General features: G+C 29.5%; 2 protein-coding genes across 2 annotated transcripts; both read right to left on the bottom strand.

Moving 5' to 3' along the window:
• Positions 1–892: 892 nt before the first annotated feature.
• LOC103504619 (dehydration-responsive element-binding protein 1D-like) lies at positions 893–2,335 on the bottom strand. The gene has a single exon (XM_008468992.3). The coding sequence runs from the start codon at positions 2,192–2,194 to the stop codon at positions 1,589–1,591; it is 606 nt and encodes a 201-aa protein (XP_008467214.1). The 5' UTR covers positions 2,195–2,335; the 3' UTR covers positions 893–1,588.
• Positions 2,336–12,367: 10,032 nt separating this feature from the next.
• Positions 12,368–16,384, bottom strand: LOC103504620 (BAG family molecular chaperone regulator 3). The gene is made up of 4 exons (XM_008468993.2): positions 15,681–16,384; positions 14,357–14,613; positions 13,039–13,185; positions 12,368–12,943 (listed from the first exon to the last, which is right to left on the bottom strand). Exons 1-4 carry the CDS (start codon positions 15,895–15,897, stop codon positions 12,584–12,586), a joined length of 981 nt encoding a protein of 326 aa, XP_008467215.2. The 5' UTR covers positions 15,898–16,384; the 3' UTR covers positions 12,368–12,583.
• Positions 16,385–16,826: the final 442 nt, after the last annotated feature.

Consider the following 16,826-nt stretch of genomic DNA (forward strand, 5'->3'; position numbering starts at 1 on the left):
TAAAAGGGTGTTACACAGTCTTTGCTCCACACATAATCAAGGACTTTTTATTTCATAAATTTGCACAACCATTCTCCCTTAATTACTACTTTTGATTGGGTTGGACTACAACTAATTTTATCATATATTTGGGAGCTAATAATCCTATAATATCTTAGGTAGCAAATGAACAAACAAGAGGGTGTTAAGAAGTTCAATTACAGCAGAATATCGAGCACTTGCTAGTCTACTGCTGCCAAATTGTTTCGACTATGACAACTTCTCAAATATCTTTGTATCTCTAGTACGTTCTTCAGCTCCTCTTCCTTTTTGCACTCTCATACAAACGAGCAGTATTTTTGAAAGGTATTAATAGAATAATAATTCTCTGATACTCATTCATTTGATTGATCATATAATAATCTCAGTACATATGCAAATTATATGATCAATGTAATAACTCATACAACTTAAATACAACTTGTTTAATAAATATATATATACAACCGATAATGTGTATGCTAATTCTATCTACAAAGACAGATAAATGACATATATATCTAATAATTAATGCAACTTGTATTTTGGATAAAGTGATATATGATCATATATATATAACCATAAATGTTGACAATGGAATATACATCACCCACAAGTACTCTTTTAGTACTTATTTGACCAATTATATATATTTTGGCATAACTTGTGATCTGCTTATTTGACTGTCAAATCAGAATGCATTCTAATGGATCAGTATCATGCAAATATTATAATTTTGAAATATTTTTAATCATAAAATCCTAAACTTGTTGTAATGATCTATGTTAATGGTGAAAACTAAATATAGGGTACTAAATCCTCTGCCCCAATTGTGCTAATCTAAGCTTAAGTGAGATTAGTAATAAAGTTGAAGTTAGGATAATATATAGAATATATAAATTATTAGGTACAAAATACAGATACTAGGTGAGAACAAAACTTCTCCCTGCCAAGTACAAATTTTGACACACTTTGGGGAATAAGATTACTCAATCTAATGGACTCTTGATTACTCACTAAATAATCTCCAACGCCATCGAAACTGCTATTCATTCTTTTTGGGTAAACTAATGGACTCTTAATTACTTGCAAAAGAGTCCAATGTCATCAAAACTGGCATTTATTCCTTCTTGGTTGAGATTGGTTTCGAACCTTATGAATCTTCACTTTATATAGTAACATGATCCAACCAACAAAGAAGGGATATCCATGGTTTTTCTCCTATGTTAACCGTAAAAGGGCAATAAAAGGGCAATTATGTGTTTTACTTGAGTGGTTTTGTTTTGCTCTTTTCTTTCAACAGTTATAGCAAAAAGGAAATGAAAGAAAAGAAAAAGAGAGAGAAAAAAAAAACTCTCTTATTAACAAATTTACAGACAGAAACTTTATATGTATTTATTTATTTATTTATTTTGTTTTAATTTTTAATTTAAGAGATAATAATTATTAATCTTTTTTGTTCTTCCTTAAGCACTTTGGCTTTGGCAGTTTGACACCAAGAAAGATGATGGGGGAAAACCCCCCAGATTACTCCTAAGTTACACGTCAATTAAATAGACGTGTATGATCATCAAATGGAGTAACTCCACAACGACATGTCGGCATCAAAATCCATAGAATTAGCCCCAAAGTGGTCGTTGTCGTAATTCCCCACACAATTGGGCGGCGGCAACAGCATTGCCTCCGCCATATCCGTCAACAACCCGGGCATCCCAAACTCCACTTCCTCATCCAAATAAAACCCTTCTTCCACCACCGCCGGCCTCAAGTACTCATGATCATCCGGCGGCCGGAATGCCTCCGCAGCCTCCGCCGCAGCCCTCTGAATATCCTTAGGATCAACACTAGCCGGAATGTGAAGCGTGGAAGCAGAGTCAGCAAAATTAAGACAAGCAGATCTTCCCCTAAGAGCGATGGCAGCAACATCATGAGCTCGAGCAGCCATCTCAGCGGTGGGGAAAGTTCCAAGCCAAATCCTAGTCTTCTTATTAGGCTCTCTAACTTCACAAACCCACTTTCCTGAATTCCTCAGTCGCACACCACGGTAGATAGGATGACGAGTTTCTTTAAACTTCTTTCTCCCCGCTCGCTTCTTCGGGTATCGCGACGCCAGAAGAAGCTCGTCGTCAGAAAGAGTGGAACGATGGGAAGACGAAGAAGCATCGGAAAGTTCCATTTACGTATATATATATATATATATATATATAAATATAAATATATAGTAGTGTATAGAATTGGAAGTGAAAAAAGTGGGAGTTAAGTAAGGAGTGTTTTTATATGTGTGTTTTGGGTGATGGTGTAAAAAAGAGATGTAAGGTTTGTGGGACAGAGAGAGAAGGGGGTGTTAGGGGGTTTTATATTTATAGGAAGGAATAGGAAGACACGGAGTCTAGGGGGGGAGAGGATGAGAGATGACAGGCTGTTAGTTTGATTTGAAATTAAAGGAGAAAATTTAGGGTGTGGGGTTGGGGGTGGGGGTGGGGGATATGGGTTTTTTTAGTTACTTGTAAGTTGCCCAACTTGAGGCTGACACGTGTCACTTCTTGACTTGGCATTGTTAGCGAATGAATGTGTGAGCTGGCACCCATTCTGACATTTTTAGACATCTTTACGAATTCCATCCCTCACCTAAATCTTAAACTTTTCTTTTATTTTATTATATTTGAAAACAATAAATATATATATACATATACATCATTTTTAAATTTTTTGTGTTTATATGTAAACCACAAAATTAAAAAAAAAAAAAAAAAATGTATGGAAAGAACGTTACCATTTTTTTGATAGAATATTGTCAATGGTTGATTTGTAGATAATTATTTGAATTTAATTATTGTTAGTGGTCAATAAATAAATAAATAAATAATTAATACATTGGAATGTAAAAAATTCGTACAAGAAATAACTAGTGCCAAATGATACATTCACTATATACATTATAGTTTCTTTTTAATATATAATAGTATGAAAACAAACCAAATAATGTAAAAGGCTTCATTTGTATTTTTCTTACAACATCCTCAAAATTCCACATGAAAAAAAAAAAAAGAAGCATAAATAGAAAGAAAATAAAAGAGAAGGGCATGATAGACCTAATTTTGGGTAAGGTTAGTGTGAAAACTTTGCAGACCAAAGGTGTATAGAACTTCTATGCATTCATGAGAGGTTAGTGTGTGTGTGTGTGTGTGTTGATAGTGAAGCTTGGTGTAGTCATGGTTAACAATATATTGAAGAAGCATCAAGCAAAATATCTTGAAACAAAGAAACGTTAAGATTACGGGAGCTAAAACTATTAACCTAGTTTAGTCAATTTGTATAGTTTATTATGAAACAAGATAGTTGTTCCATTAGATAAGTTGTTCTTTGTAAACTCTTGAATACTTCTTTTTATTTGTGCACTTTTGTTTAATATTTTGTTGGTGCATTCTTGTCTGTGACATCGTGTTTGAGTTGTGTGTAATCTAAACTCATCTATTCTACACCTACTTAAACCTACAAAATTAAATAACTATACAAATATAAAAGGTAATAACTAAAGATATCTCTATAATAATTTGATATTGTTTTTCTTTTTTAATATAAACCAATGTAAAACTTTGGTCGCATTTTTAACATTATTCACAAATCAAAATACTATTGAATTGACGATAATTTAGTCCAAAAATCTTTAAAATTTCACACATTTTTCTCTTTTTGCAAAAATATAATGTTTTCAAAACAATTTAAAGTTTCCTTTTAAGATTTGTAAATCGACATGAGCAATACAAAACGATAAAATGAGTTTGTGAGGTACAAAAACTAAAGGGTGCCTTCAATAGCAATTTTAGGAATTGTATCTAAATGTATAATAACATTGATAAATAATCGCAAATATAAAACAAATATAGAAATGATAGATTCTATATATATATATATGTGTGTGATACATTAGATTGTTTTTTAATTTAAACTAAATAGAATGAAGTGTTATACATACGAGTCTTTATACAAACGACAATTTATCATTAAAATCAAAAAATGATTCAAACACTTTCGTAAATATTCTACCAATTTTTATATTTTTGACAATTCATCTAGACATACAGATGATGAACTAAAATGTTAGAACTAAAGTTGAAGAATTATGAAATCATTACTTAAATAAAATGGACAAATTTTTTTAATTAATTAAATATTTATTAAAAAACAAAATATAAAAAGAAAATTTTATCGAAAAAAAAGTACCAAATATCTACATTTGATTGTAGTTCTTTTAATTTACATATATTTCTACACTTCATACACAAGTTTCCATAAAATTAAATATATTAAATCATTGGAATTTTTGTCTTCTTTCTTTGGAACTGATTTTTTTACGAATGTTTCACAAAACTTAATTAAATAAAGTAATATTATTTTAAAGATAATGATGAATTAAGAATTCAAAAATTGGTAGGAGGAATGTAAATAATTGTAAAAAGAAAAGGAGAAAAGATCATTAGGTTTAAGTTTAGAAAGAAAAAGGTAAAAGTTGAAAAGGGAGTGGAAAGAGAGTGCATGTTTTTTTCATTTTTTGTGTGTCTCTTTTCATTTTCATTTATCTATTCACCTAAGATTCTCTCTTTTTCTTTTTTTCTTAAGATACCAAAAAAAAAAGAGAGCAAACAAAATCCTATTTTAATATCGTAAATATGCCAACAAAAGATCGAAATCACTTTGTAAATTTATTTTTAAAAATTTTCAATAAACATTTTCGAATATCGATCAATATTGTTTTGAAGTATTAGATAGTACATCCGAGAACAATCAAATAACAACCGATTTCGTTGAATGTTATAGTGAAAAAACAATCGGTATGATCGACAATTTTTTCAATCATTATCATATAACAATTTGTATAGTTGACAACCAATATATTAGATTGTAATCAAACAACAATTAGACAACAATTAATATTATTAGAACAATATAATCAAATATTAAATAGCATACCAATTCAAACAACAACTCGATATCAATTAGATAGTAATCAACAACAATCAAATGACAATTGACATTATTGATAATTAGTGGTAATCATATGAAAATATGATAATAATAATATAGTAATCATATGCAATTAATCATTTTTAACTATAGACGTTTTGTTTTTTTCAAAAGAATACGATGGATCAATAGATGTATTGAACATCTCCATTAATAACGCTCTTATCATTCTCGCTCTATTAATATATGGAAAAGAATAGATGAGAAGAAGAAGAATTTTGTTGGAAGAAGAATAGAGATGAAGTATCTATTGAAGCTTTGAGTCGAAAAGAAAAGAAAAAGAAGTAGGGATTTTAGAAGAAGAGGAAGGTTGGAAGAAAGATACAAAGAAAAGGGTAAGGGGAAGAGGGAAGAAGGTTGTGGAGAGGAGAGGGAGATGAGGTGGCGGATAAAGACAAATGAATATCTTTTTGAAGTGACGTCAATCAACGTCACACACATCGTACTCCTCTTTTCGCAACACGCTTACACTTGATCCTTCCGCGTAAACGCGTCCACCACGTGCTCTTTTTCTCCACCTCCTTCCTACTAAACCCTTTCTTTTTTCTTCTTCTTTTAATTCTTTCTTTTTTATAATCACAATTACACCATCTATTTTTTTTTTTTTTTTTTGTTGAAAGATCCAAAATCAATGAATCATTATAATCCACTCCATAATTTGAAAAACCAAATGGTATAGTATTTTTTTTATGATATCACAAAAGGTAAAGATGACATTGGAAGTGTGATATCTGAAGTATGATTATTATATATAGTTTAGATTTTAAAATGTTTTAGGGAGTAGAGTAAAGCTAATTAAAAAAAAGAAAAAGGAGATCGTCAATTGAAAATAATAATGAAGGGTCAAAAAGTTGACATTCTAATTAAAAAAAAAGTATACAGTTGATGGATTTTGGATGTGGTAAAGCTAATAATATACAGCAAAGCACTAAAATATATATTGAGGAGAGCTAAGAAGCTTATGATGAAAGTGAAGTTGCTATCACTTTGCTAAAACAAAAGTGTGCTTGTCCAAATTCATCCAACTTCTCATTATATTATACATCACTTTACAAACATTAAGCAAACTTTTATGTATCATTCTATTTATTTATTTATTTTGGAACCATAATATTTTAACCAAATTGACTCGGATTGGTGGTTAGGTTTGAACATTTTTGTTTGCTTTTGATTTTTGTGATTGTGTATTGGTGTTTTTTTTAGCTTATTCTCCAATGTTTTGTTATTTGGAACTTAATTAATGTGATTTTATTGGTTGATTATTATTTCATTTTCTTTTAATTTGACTACGAGAAGATATTGATTCTTATGTTTTCGTATAGATTCAATTCAAATAATAGTATGAAAATTGACCTTAAAGCTGTTTAGAAATAAAGATATAGAAACAAAAATGTTTCCTTTTCGATTAGAATTTTTCTTGACATCCAAACTACCAAGTTAGGTTGTTTGAATAATGAAGAGAAATGGCATAAAGCTAAGGGATGCTTCCTCAAAGGCTCAACTCTTTCATGTCCATATCTCACTTCACGTTTCCATTTTTATTATGAAAAACATGTTTTTTTTTTCTTTTGTCACTATTGTTTTATTAATAATGGAATCCAATATATTATTAAACAAACCATTAGATTTTGAGAGAGAGAGAGAAAAAAAAGAATCTACTTTAATTTTTGAAACAGTATAGTTGATATCATAATATTTTTGTTTATCTTATTCGTTTTTAATCTATATTAGAAACTAATACACGTTTTTTAATTATTAAATGTCTCATTTTCAAAGTTTTAGAAATATATGCACCATATGATTCATAAGTTCTATTGAATATTCTTAACCAAAAAATCTTCTATTTTCCAAAAAACATGTTTTATTCATAGATTATAATTCATATAAAACACATCATCAAATTACTAATTTGTGTTACAGTAAAATCAACTTAACATTTGATATACTTCAACAAATAGAAAAAACTTTCACTTCTCCTCAGTAACAATCAATTTTACATACGATATGCAAAATTTCTTCTAAGATAAAGCTTTGTAGATATATTTGATTAATCTTTAGTTATAGAGATGAAATTAATTTGTAACCATCGTAAACTTTCTCTTGATTTGTACGGACGTTACAAAAATCTTAACAATAATATCAATAAAATTTGTAGATGCATGCAGTTAATAAAAAAAGATTTTCTTAAATTATATACACTTAAATTTTAAGATAAAGAGGTGGTAATATGTTAATGTGGGGATAGAAGCAAAAGAGAAAAAGTGATGATTAAAGAATGATATTGTTTGGGGTTTCATTTAACATGTGGGTACGAGGTGGAATTAGAAGAGGTATGATTATGGTTTTGAAGTAGTTGTAAAGTGATTAATAATAGGGTAAATGAAAAGGAATATTGAAACATTTGAATATTTTTTAAAAATGGAAGTGTGTGTTCTCAAAAGAGGAAAAGGGAGAAAACATATTGAGAGCGAAAGAGATGCATTATTATTATTATTATTATTATTCCTGAAAAGCAAAAGAAAAGAAGAAGAAGAAGAAGAAGAAGAAGAAGAAGAAGAAGAAGAAGAAGAAAAAGAGGAGTTTGTTTGTGAGAGAGAGTGAGATTGAGACTAAGTCCATTCCATAGAAAAGAAAATGTCAAACTATTAGAGAGAGAGAGAGAGAGAGAGAGAGGTGTTGGAAGGAAGGAAGGAAGGAAGAGAAAGGAGTGGGTGTGTGGGGTTTGTTTGTCAAATCCCAAAAATCTAATTGGTCTCAATCTCACGCGCAAAAAACTGTTAAACTGACAGTTACAACACCCAAACAAACAAACAACAGCAACAACCTCATTCAAACATATCCCATATTATACCATAAAACCTAAACCCACCTTCCTCTTCACTTCCCCCATCTTTTTCTTTCAAACTAAATTTGGATTTTATACCACTACTTTTCAAATCTCTTTCTCACCCTTCCTTTTCTTTTATATATATATACACACACACACACACGGTATGTATTATATTAAAAATTTGATTTTTTTGAATTGTGGAAAAAAGACGGGAAAACAAAGTATAATATAACATTTGACCTAAATTTACGTTTCAAGGGATTGGAAAAACTATTTGAGTTATTCGTATTGTCAACCCAACCAACTAGATTTCTGAATCTAACCCAATCTATTTACACCGTGGTGCCAGTTAACTAATCAACGATCTTATTTTTGAGATGTGGACCTTTTTTGTATGAAAGTTTTTAAAGTTGATGGAGTAGTAGCTTGATGTAATTGAAAAATTGAGGAGCTCTTGAATATATTTTGTGATTATCCATGAAGTAGTGGGGATGGGTTTGAGATTAATTAAAAGGTTTTTTTTTTTTTTTTTTAAAAAATACAAATAACTAGCTTGATGCCAAGGGTGAGAAGAATTAGATGGGTACCTCAATTGTCATTTGTCTATGGAGTAGCTTTGGAAACATGTGTCTATGGGGAGCTTGATAATCGATGGATTGTCATGAGCTTTGTCAACTTGATAATTAATTAGTTGATGGAGAGTTTTGGAAAAATGTGTTGAAGGGGTAGCTCGATACATAATTAGTTAACGTAAGACATTGGAAGAGAGAGGGTTTGGGGTTGGTTTTGAGATTATTTTGGGATTGGAGAGATACTGATTATTTTGTATTGATGTAAAAATGTCCGTTTTAGTTCTTTAGGAAGATGAATAGTTGTGATATTGGTAATTTATTGTTACCCGTAAATGGTCAACCAAATTACTAAACCAAATTCACATACCAAGAACTCATTAGTTTAGGTCCAAGGTAAGGAAACACACAAATTTTTCTGATAAACAATTTTCAATGTGAGGGTCTTAACCAATTGGGGGCCGAGGTGTTTTGAGATTGGTTTTGATTGTGAACAAAGTAAAATTGTACGATGAGTAAATTAGGTAGATTTTCAATAATTAAAATATCCTAGCTTGGGTTAACCGAGTTCATTCTATTCAAAGCATTTACTCATAAAGTTTTCATAACTAAATGATTCATTGTCTATACCTAACTAATTTAATTAATTAGAAAAGTTAACCAAATCATTCTAGAAGCTTAATTTGAAAGAAGCATGCCAATTTGAATCAACCCCAATTTCATTAAAATTTAGGGAAAGTTAGGTCGTTGAATAATTAACTTCTATGTGCGTCTAGTTAATTATTCAGATGGATCGATTCAAAGTTGATTAGAACAATGCACAAGTAAATTACTAGCATATTAATCTAAACTCAACGCTTCATGCAATTGTCATGCAACCAACCAGAGACTTACCCAACAACCAAAGCTATCATCACGTAGTCCGTGATATGAGTTAAGAATTGTTCAAAACAAAAATTGAATCACAACCAAACAGTGAAAAAAAATGATGAAGAAATCATTGATCGTAAAGTGCATAAAACTAGAACAAGTGGAATTGGAGGTAGTCTATCCTAGGTGGTAGAAGAATTAGATATATAAAATTACGCGACCAACGCCATGTATTTACCTTTTATATTTAGTTTTCTATACATAATCGTAATGAAACGTGGATCACAACTACAAAATTCGTAGTTAACGAGCGTAATTCTATCATGGGCGAGATGATGAAATGAAATTACCATTAGATTATTACATGGAATCCCACACCTTTGTTTTCACTACCCTTCCATCATTTACTATTTTTATTTATTTAACATGCTTTAATCAATTAAAAATCTAAAATGAGCATTGCGGTAATTATCAATATTTCATTATACGTTTCTCATGCAAATAAACAATAGTAATGGATTTTTATCTCCGACATAGTTATGTCATGAGTTAATAATAATTTTAGAAGAAAATTTTTTCTTAACCGAGTCTTGATTATGATTCGTTATATGAATATAAACGATTTTGGATTTAAAATTAAAAGTAGGAAAATTATATCAGATGATAAATTTTTTAGAAAAAAACAATCAATAACATCTCTTTTCTGCATATTGCAAATATGAAAAACATGACAAGTAATTAGATATATTATAGAGCTATCAAAGACTATCAAAAGGGCTGTTCGTTTTAAAATTTGCTATTGTTGCAAAATAGAAAATATAGTGACGTTAACTTTATTATCATAATTTTTTCTTTTGCTATTTTTACGAACGTCCACTTAAAAGTATGCTTCAATTTTCGTGGCATTTTGTTAGCCGCCTTATTTTTGGTAATACTAATGAATAAAAAGTTGGAAAAAGCTCAGAAAATATTTTAATAAATTAAAAATTAATGGGTGAGTTGAAAGCAATGCATTAAAATTTAATTTAAAATGTGGCTTTAAGCTCTCTATCCTCTTTATGTTGACTGTCGGATCATTTCTTCCTAGTAATTAGGCTAAAATGTTACACAGCTAATCAAATACTGTTTTAATATGATCCAATCATAACTCATACATAATTAATTAGCCTAAGAAAAACTATTATTTTTATATTTTTAATTAATTCCTCCACACATAAACTAAATATTGATATCATATTTTAATTAATTACCGATATGTGATTAATAAAGCAAAGTTTAGATGTAACATCCTTTTCATACACATGATAAATCTTGCTTAAATCTTGTTCAAATGTGTTTTGAATATATATAAAACCTAAAAGAATATAAGGAACTGTGTAAATGATCCTGTGATGTTTCTTTTTTAAAGAGACATTTCTACACAAGTAATTGTCCAACAAACCCTCCTACAAAATTAAGTAAAACAAAGTCAAACTTTTGTACATAATAATAATAATTAATATTTCAAGATGCTTCATAGCTTGAACAAGATCATAGTCGAATAGGACTGGTTAGAAATGTAGCTAGTCTTGGTAATATCTTTTAAGGATGTTGTGACAATTATTTTCTGTCATTTTGTATTTTAGATTGTTCTTAATTAGGGATGTCCTACAATTATTGTTTCAGATAGACTGATCTTTTACGAATCATTAATCTTTTATGTTTGAGCTAACTATATTATCTATACATTCCTTCTTTCTAATTTCTTTTGTACGTATGTACCTCTTATATATATCATATTTGAAAGAAACACTCGTTATAATTATAAATATAACATAAGGATTGCTCGGAAGACCTCTGATTATAAAGATGTCATTTTTTGAATTTTCATAAACCCTAAATTCACACTTAAATTAAAAACTATATCCATTTGAACCTTAAAAAATCAATCGAAGATAATCTACTGAAAGAGAGAATTTAAAATTTATTACTATATATGAACTAAAATTAAACTAATGTAAAAATATAGAGATGAAAAAGGTATTTTAATAAAGGTTAACAGCACATATATATATATATATATATATATATAAATAAAGATGTGTTACATTGTTAGTATGGGCTGCTTTGAAAAAGGACCAATACTAAAGAAAAGCCCCACTTTAATGTTGAATGTCACCCAATACCCATAAATGCAAACAAATTGAAATTGTTACCAATATGGGCTTTGAATTCTTCTTTGAATATGTCCCCTCTTGTTTCTCATTATATATATTTTATTTTTCCTTTCCATAGAATGAAATAATACTTTGGATTTCACCTAATTATTTGTTTTATTATTTTCTTTGTTTATTAGTATTCTACCTCAAACATAGCTATATACCCCTCTTTTTTGCCAATAATTCTTCAAACATAATGGAAGCAAAGGAAGAAATTTAACTAGGAATTCTTAGAGTATTGGAAGAGAGGTATATCATATAACTTTGATGTTTCAAAATAAAGTGATTGAAAATTTAATTCCTCTTCGTACCACAATTGCATGGTTAAATAAGTACTAAAATAAATTTAAAAAATTAAGAACTCATATTTAATCGGATTTGATGTTTAGTTTTCTTAGGGACGATGGAACCATTGTAAAGATATCTAAAGTTCTATCATCCCTAATAAATTAGTATATCAGAATGATGCTTTCGTAGTAAAAATCCTCTGGTGTTGATCAAAGAAGTGGAAACCTCAAAAGACATAGTCATCGCTATGGTATTCGTTGTATGTATGTGGTTGAGCCTATAGAGATAATGTGCTCAAGTGTAATTTGGATGGACAACTATTCCGTGCTTGATTTAGAATGTGCGCTTAGATGAAATTCTATGATTATCAAATATCTATTTGAAGGAAGACTCGGTTGGTTCTCTATTCGATGACATAATTGCGTTGGTGAGAATCCGATCAAAATTTCATATCGATTAAATAAAGATAATGATTATTTATTGTAAGTGAATGGTTTGATTTTTAGATGGAATGATATTAATTTTCAGAAACTATTTAAAAGACATGTTGAGAATAATAGCAAACAATATTGAGAATGAATAGCAAACCATATTGTTGGATTGATAAATGTGTATAGAGAGAGAAACCCATTTATTGAACTTAATGACAAAGGGTATTGTCCTAATTACCAAAATTAATAAGTACACAAAAGAATAGAAGAGAAAAATCAAACCAACAGAGAGAAGTAACAAACCTCAATCACACATCAGACAATAATACACAATAAAATTCTTTTGAAATTTTTTCAATCAAAAAATTCCCAATTGAACTTGGGCTGAACATGGTGGTTGCTGCTGCTGTTGTTGTTGGCTGTTGCTGCTGCTGCTATTGCATTTGAAGATGAGGTTGGCACCAATGGTGGCATCGCATCAAATATCTCCCATCTCGTTGTAACAACCGTCTCTGATGTCGATTTCCTTTCGGGCACCAACGACGAATCCCCCATCGACGGTTGCGAATGATGTACCGACCCATTGGCCTTCTCTTGAGGTTGTGCTTGATTCGACCCATTTGAACTCCTCTGCTGAACTTGCATTGGGGTTTGGTTTTCGTTTTTTATCTTCAATATGTCTAAAGTTTCAACATACTTTTGGACTCTTCTTACCTTTGAAATCATGAATTATGAAGGTATTAGGTATAACGATTTGTTGGGTTCTTTTTTTTGTAGAGAAAATGAAAGTAAAAGTTGAGAAGTGTTACCTGCATTTTCCTTTGTAATTTGACATCTCCATCTCCCATAATTCCATCCAATTTAAGCAATTGATCCATAAGCAACTCAATCAAATTCAACACTGTTTTCTCGGCAACTTTCCCACCTTTTCCAATTACTGATTCCAATGCTGAAACCTATAAATATGTTTTGTGAACAAATTTTGAGATGTTTAGTTCATAATCAAAATTATTGCATATTTGTCCTTCAACTTTTAACTTCTTTTCTATTCTGACCCCTAGACGTATCAGATATCAATTAGTTTTTAGACTTTTAAAGAAAAACCATCTTTTTATCTATATATAATAGTCTTAGTTCGGACCTTTAAACTTTTGAGACAAAATCAACTAAGGTCTTCAGTACAACTCTATCATCCACATATAAAAGAACAAAAATAGTGTGGAACGTTGTCCTTCGTTTTAAACTACTCTCGTAGTAGAAACTCATTAAAATTTTAGACGAAAATTGAGACTTTAAATAGGCGTCATTGTAGTAATTTAGAATGGCATGACATTGTTTAATTTTTCGATTTTTTGTTCTAGGTTAACGTCAAAACATTCCAAATCTTAATTTTTGTCCAAAATTCTATTGGATTTATGCTTCAATGATATAGTTTTTTACGGACATTTACTAAAAAGTCAAACATACTATCTAAGACCATAATAACCGTTTCTTTGCTACATTAAATACTATATTAGTATTCTTCAATTAACTAATATAATCAACACTATTTCAAAACTTTAGTACTATTCTACTTTCATCAATTTTTTTATTGTTTGTTAAGTCTTTACCATATTTTTTAAACTAGAATAGTTTACCGTTCAATCACATACTATTATAGTCCAAACATAAATATTATACACCTTAAACACAAACTACTATAATTTATGAATATAATAACTACTTGTTCCAAACACCCCTTTAAAAAACTCTTTTGGTAATTATTATTATTTTTTCATCAAATTTTAGATTAGTTTTGAAAATGTTACAATTTTACCCTTGAGATTCGGTTGTTGTTTTAACTTGTCCACGAATTTCAAAATTTCACTAAACTCGTCTTTAAAATAGTGATGATGTGAATATGATGAAGAATAGTAGTAAAGCTTAATCAACTATATAACTCATTTTTTAAACTCATGGTTAACAATAATATATAAAACAGGAGATGATGAGTAAATTTAGTGAAAATTGGACAGTGTGAGAATGTAAATCTTAGAGGAACGACTACGTAAGAACCAAATAACGAGAGGAAAAGAAAGAAAGGTTTAGAATTAGAAGGGTTTGAGATGGAAATGAAAAATGAATTACCTGACCAGCAAGTCTGTCAACCTCCAAGCTGATTTGGGAAATGGATTTGGAAGCCTTTTCTAATTTGGCATTTTTTCTCAACTCAACAAGTCTCTTCTCTTGACTAATTGGGTCTTCTTGAAGCAATATCTTTGAACGATCCTTAACTCCACACACATCTAGAAATGCTTTTGAATCTCTCTCTTTCTCTTTGTATATCAATTTTTGATCTTCTTGGTGCAATCCTGTTGCCCCCACCAACATTTTCTTCAATTCCCCTGCACACACACACACACATATATATCTTCATTTTTATCATTCACTAAGAAATAGGATAAGAATAAAAACGTATTCAAAGTTAAAACGTTGTGTTTGGTAGTGATTTAGTTTCTCAAAATTAAGCCTATATACATCATTTTTGTATCCATTGATTTATATGTTTCGTTGTATCCATTGTTACAAGAGTGATGAAAATCAAGTAGAAAAAGTTAGAGAAAAAATAATTGTACTTCTTTTAACTTAACTGTTTGATTTTTTTCTTTTTTATATTTTTTTTAAACTTAAACTTGTTTTCACTCGTTTTGTTACAACGGTTTGCATCTTTTCTACTACAAGATTTGGTTATTATCGATTTTAAAAAATGAAAACAAGCTTTTGAAAACTAAATTTTAGGATTTTAAAATTTAACTAGTTTGATTTTTTTTAAAATATCGATCATGAAACAAAGTCAAAGTGAGTATTTACCAATTAAGTTTTGGAAACTTAAATATTATTTATTTATGTATGAGTATTTAAATTGTTGTTTTTATTTTAGAATTCAGTTAAGAATCCAATAAAGTAGTTAAAATAAAAGAAAATTGTAAAAAAATAAAAAAAATATAAATTATTTACGTTTGAAAAAACAAAAAATAAAAATCAGTGAATTTTGGCTTTTATTGATTTTTTTATGGAGTAAAAATAGTCTTTTTTTTTCTATTTTTGGAAACTTGATATCAAATTAAAAGTAAAAGTAAGTTTAATTTTTTTAAAAAAATAAAAAAACCAAATAATTACAAAACTCCTTAAAAAGTCACTTAAATTAAATATTTTTATTAAATCAACTACTAATAATTAAACTTAATTTTAGAAACCAACGAAAATTATTAGAGTAAAAAAATGAAACTATTTATAACATATAATAAAAAATTTAAAAAGATAAAAATAATAGATTAATTTTGTTATACTTTTGTAAATAATTATAATATTTTACCATTTTTGAAAATACCATTAAAAGTAATTAAATAAAATAAGAAAAGGAAAACCAAAAGAAGAAAAGAAAAGAAAAGAGAAAAAAAGGAAAAATTACCGAAAGTAGCTTGAGAGCTAATGGAGATTTCATGGTACACCGAACCGTACTTGACTCGGACTCGTACAATCGGAGCCGAAACCGAGTTTTTCTCCGACTCGGTTCTCTTTTGAACCAACATTCCTCCCGGTCTCATTTCCCAATCCATCCCTCTCGATTCTCCGTTTATCCCCCCCGCCGCCGCCGGTGGCCCTTTACTAATCTTACTTCTCAGCATCTTCCCCCCCTCCTTTCTTCTTCTTCTCCTCCTCCTCCTCCTCCCTTCTGGGTGTTTTCACGATTTACAAATTAAATCCAAAAATGTCAGATCTCCGGCCGCCGGATCTGCCACCAACGGCCTCAAACACCCACTTTCCCCGCCACCCACTAATTCCAGCATTACACAAACACACACACACACACACACAAAAAAAAAACAGAGTTCTCTGTTTTTTTTTCCTTCCTTCCCCCACCGCCGATCTCAGATTTTCCGGGATAGAAAAACAGGGGAAGGGTTGCTTTGTTGTGGAGAAAGTGATGGAAAAAAAAATGAATGTGAAAAGAAAGGATGAAGGGCAGAATTATTTCAAAGCAACAAAGAATTTCTTCTCTGTTCTTTCTTTTCTTTTTTCTCTCTTTGTTGTTGAAGAGAGAGAGAGAGAGAGAGAGAGAGAGAGGGAGAGAGAGAGATGAAATAATTTTTAATAAAAAAGGAGAGTGGGCAGCTAACTTAGCTGTTTGCAGCTTGATATATAAATAAACTTAATTGCAATCATTACAAAAATTAAAATTATTTTTATGCATATATATATATATATATATATATATATATATATATATATATATATATATATAATTTTTTTATATAAATAAATAATAAAACACATTATTGTGTAATAACTACACATTTATTTATCACTATAAAAGCTATTTGTACTCTACCCTTCTCCTACCGTTTTTACCACCTACACTCCAACACAAAATCATTACCCAAAAATATCTCATATTTAAAACACACACACCGCTACACAAAATATTTACACTTCATCCAATAATTATAAACGATATTTCTACTTTTTTAATGTTTTTTTAATTAAAGGTAAAAATCAAATTATTTTTATTTGCGTAAACACTCAATTTTTTTTTTCTTTTTTTATTATATTGTGG

This window comes from Cucumis melo, chromosome 9 (assembly GCF_025177605.1).
Source record: "Cucumis melo cultivar AY chromosome 9, USDA_Cmelo_AY_1.0, whole genome shotgun sequence".
Classification (NCBI taxonomy): domain Eukaryota; kingdom Viridiplantae; phylum Streptophyta; class Magnoliopsida; order Cucurbitales; family Cucurbitaceae; genus Cucumis; species Cucumis melo.

Excerpts from the sequence above, each read along its gene's own strand:
- LOC103504619 (XM_008468992.3), bottom strand. The coding sequence starts at position 2,194 with ATGGAACTTTCCGATGCTTCTTCGTCTTCCCATCGTTCCACTCTTTCT.
- LOC103504620 (XM_008468993.2), bottom strand. The coding sequence starts at position 15,897 with ATGCTGAGAAGTAAGATTAGTAAAGGGCCACCGGCGGCGGCGGGGGGG. Across the intron at positions 14,614-15,680 it reads TAGCTCTCAAGCTACTTTCG|GGGAATTGAAGAAAATGTTG; the intron begins GTAATTTTTCCT and ends GTGTGTGTGCAG. Across the intron at positions 12,944-13,038 it reads AATTACAAAGGAAAATGCAG|GTAAGAAGAGTCCAAAAGTA; the intron begins GTAACACTTCTC and ends ATGATTTCAAAG.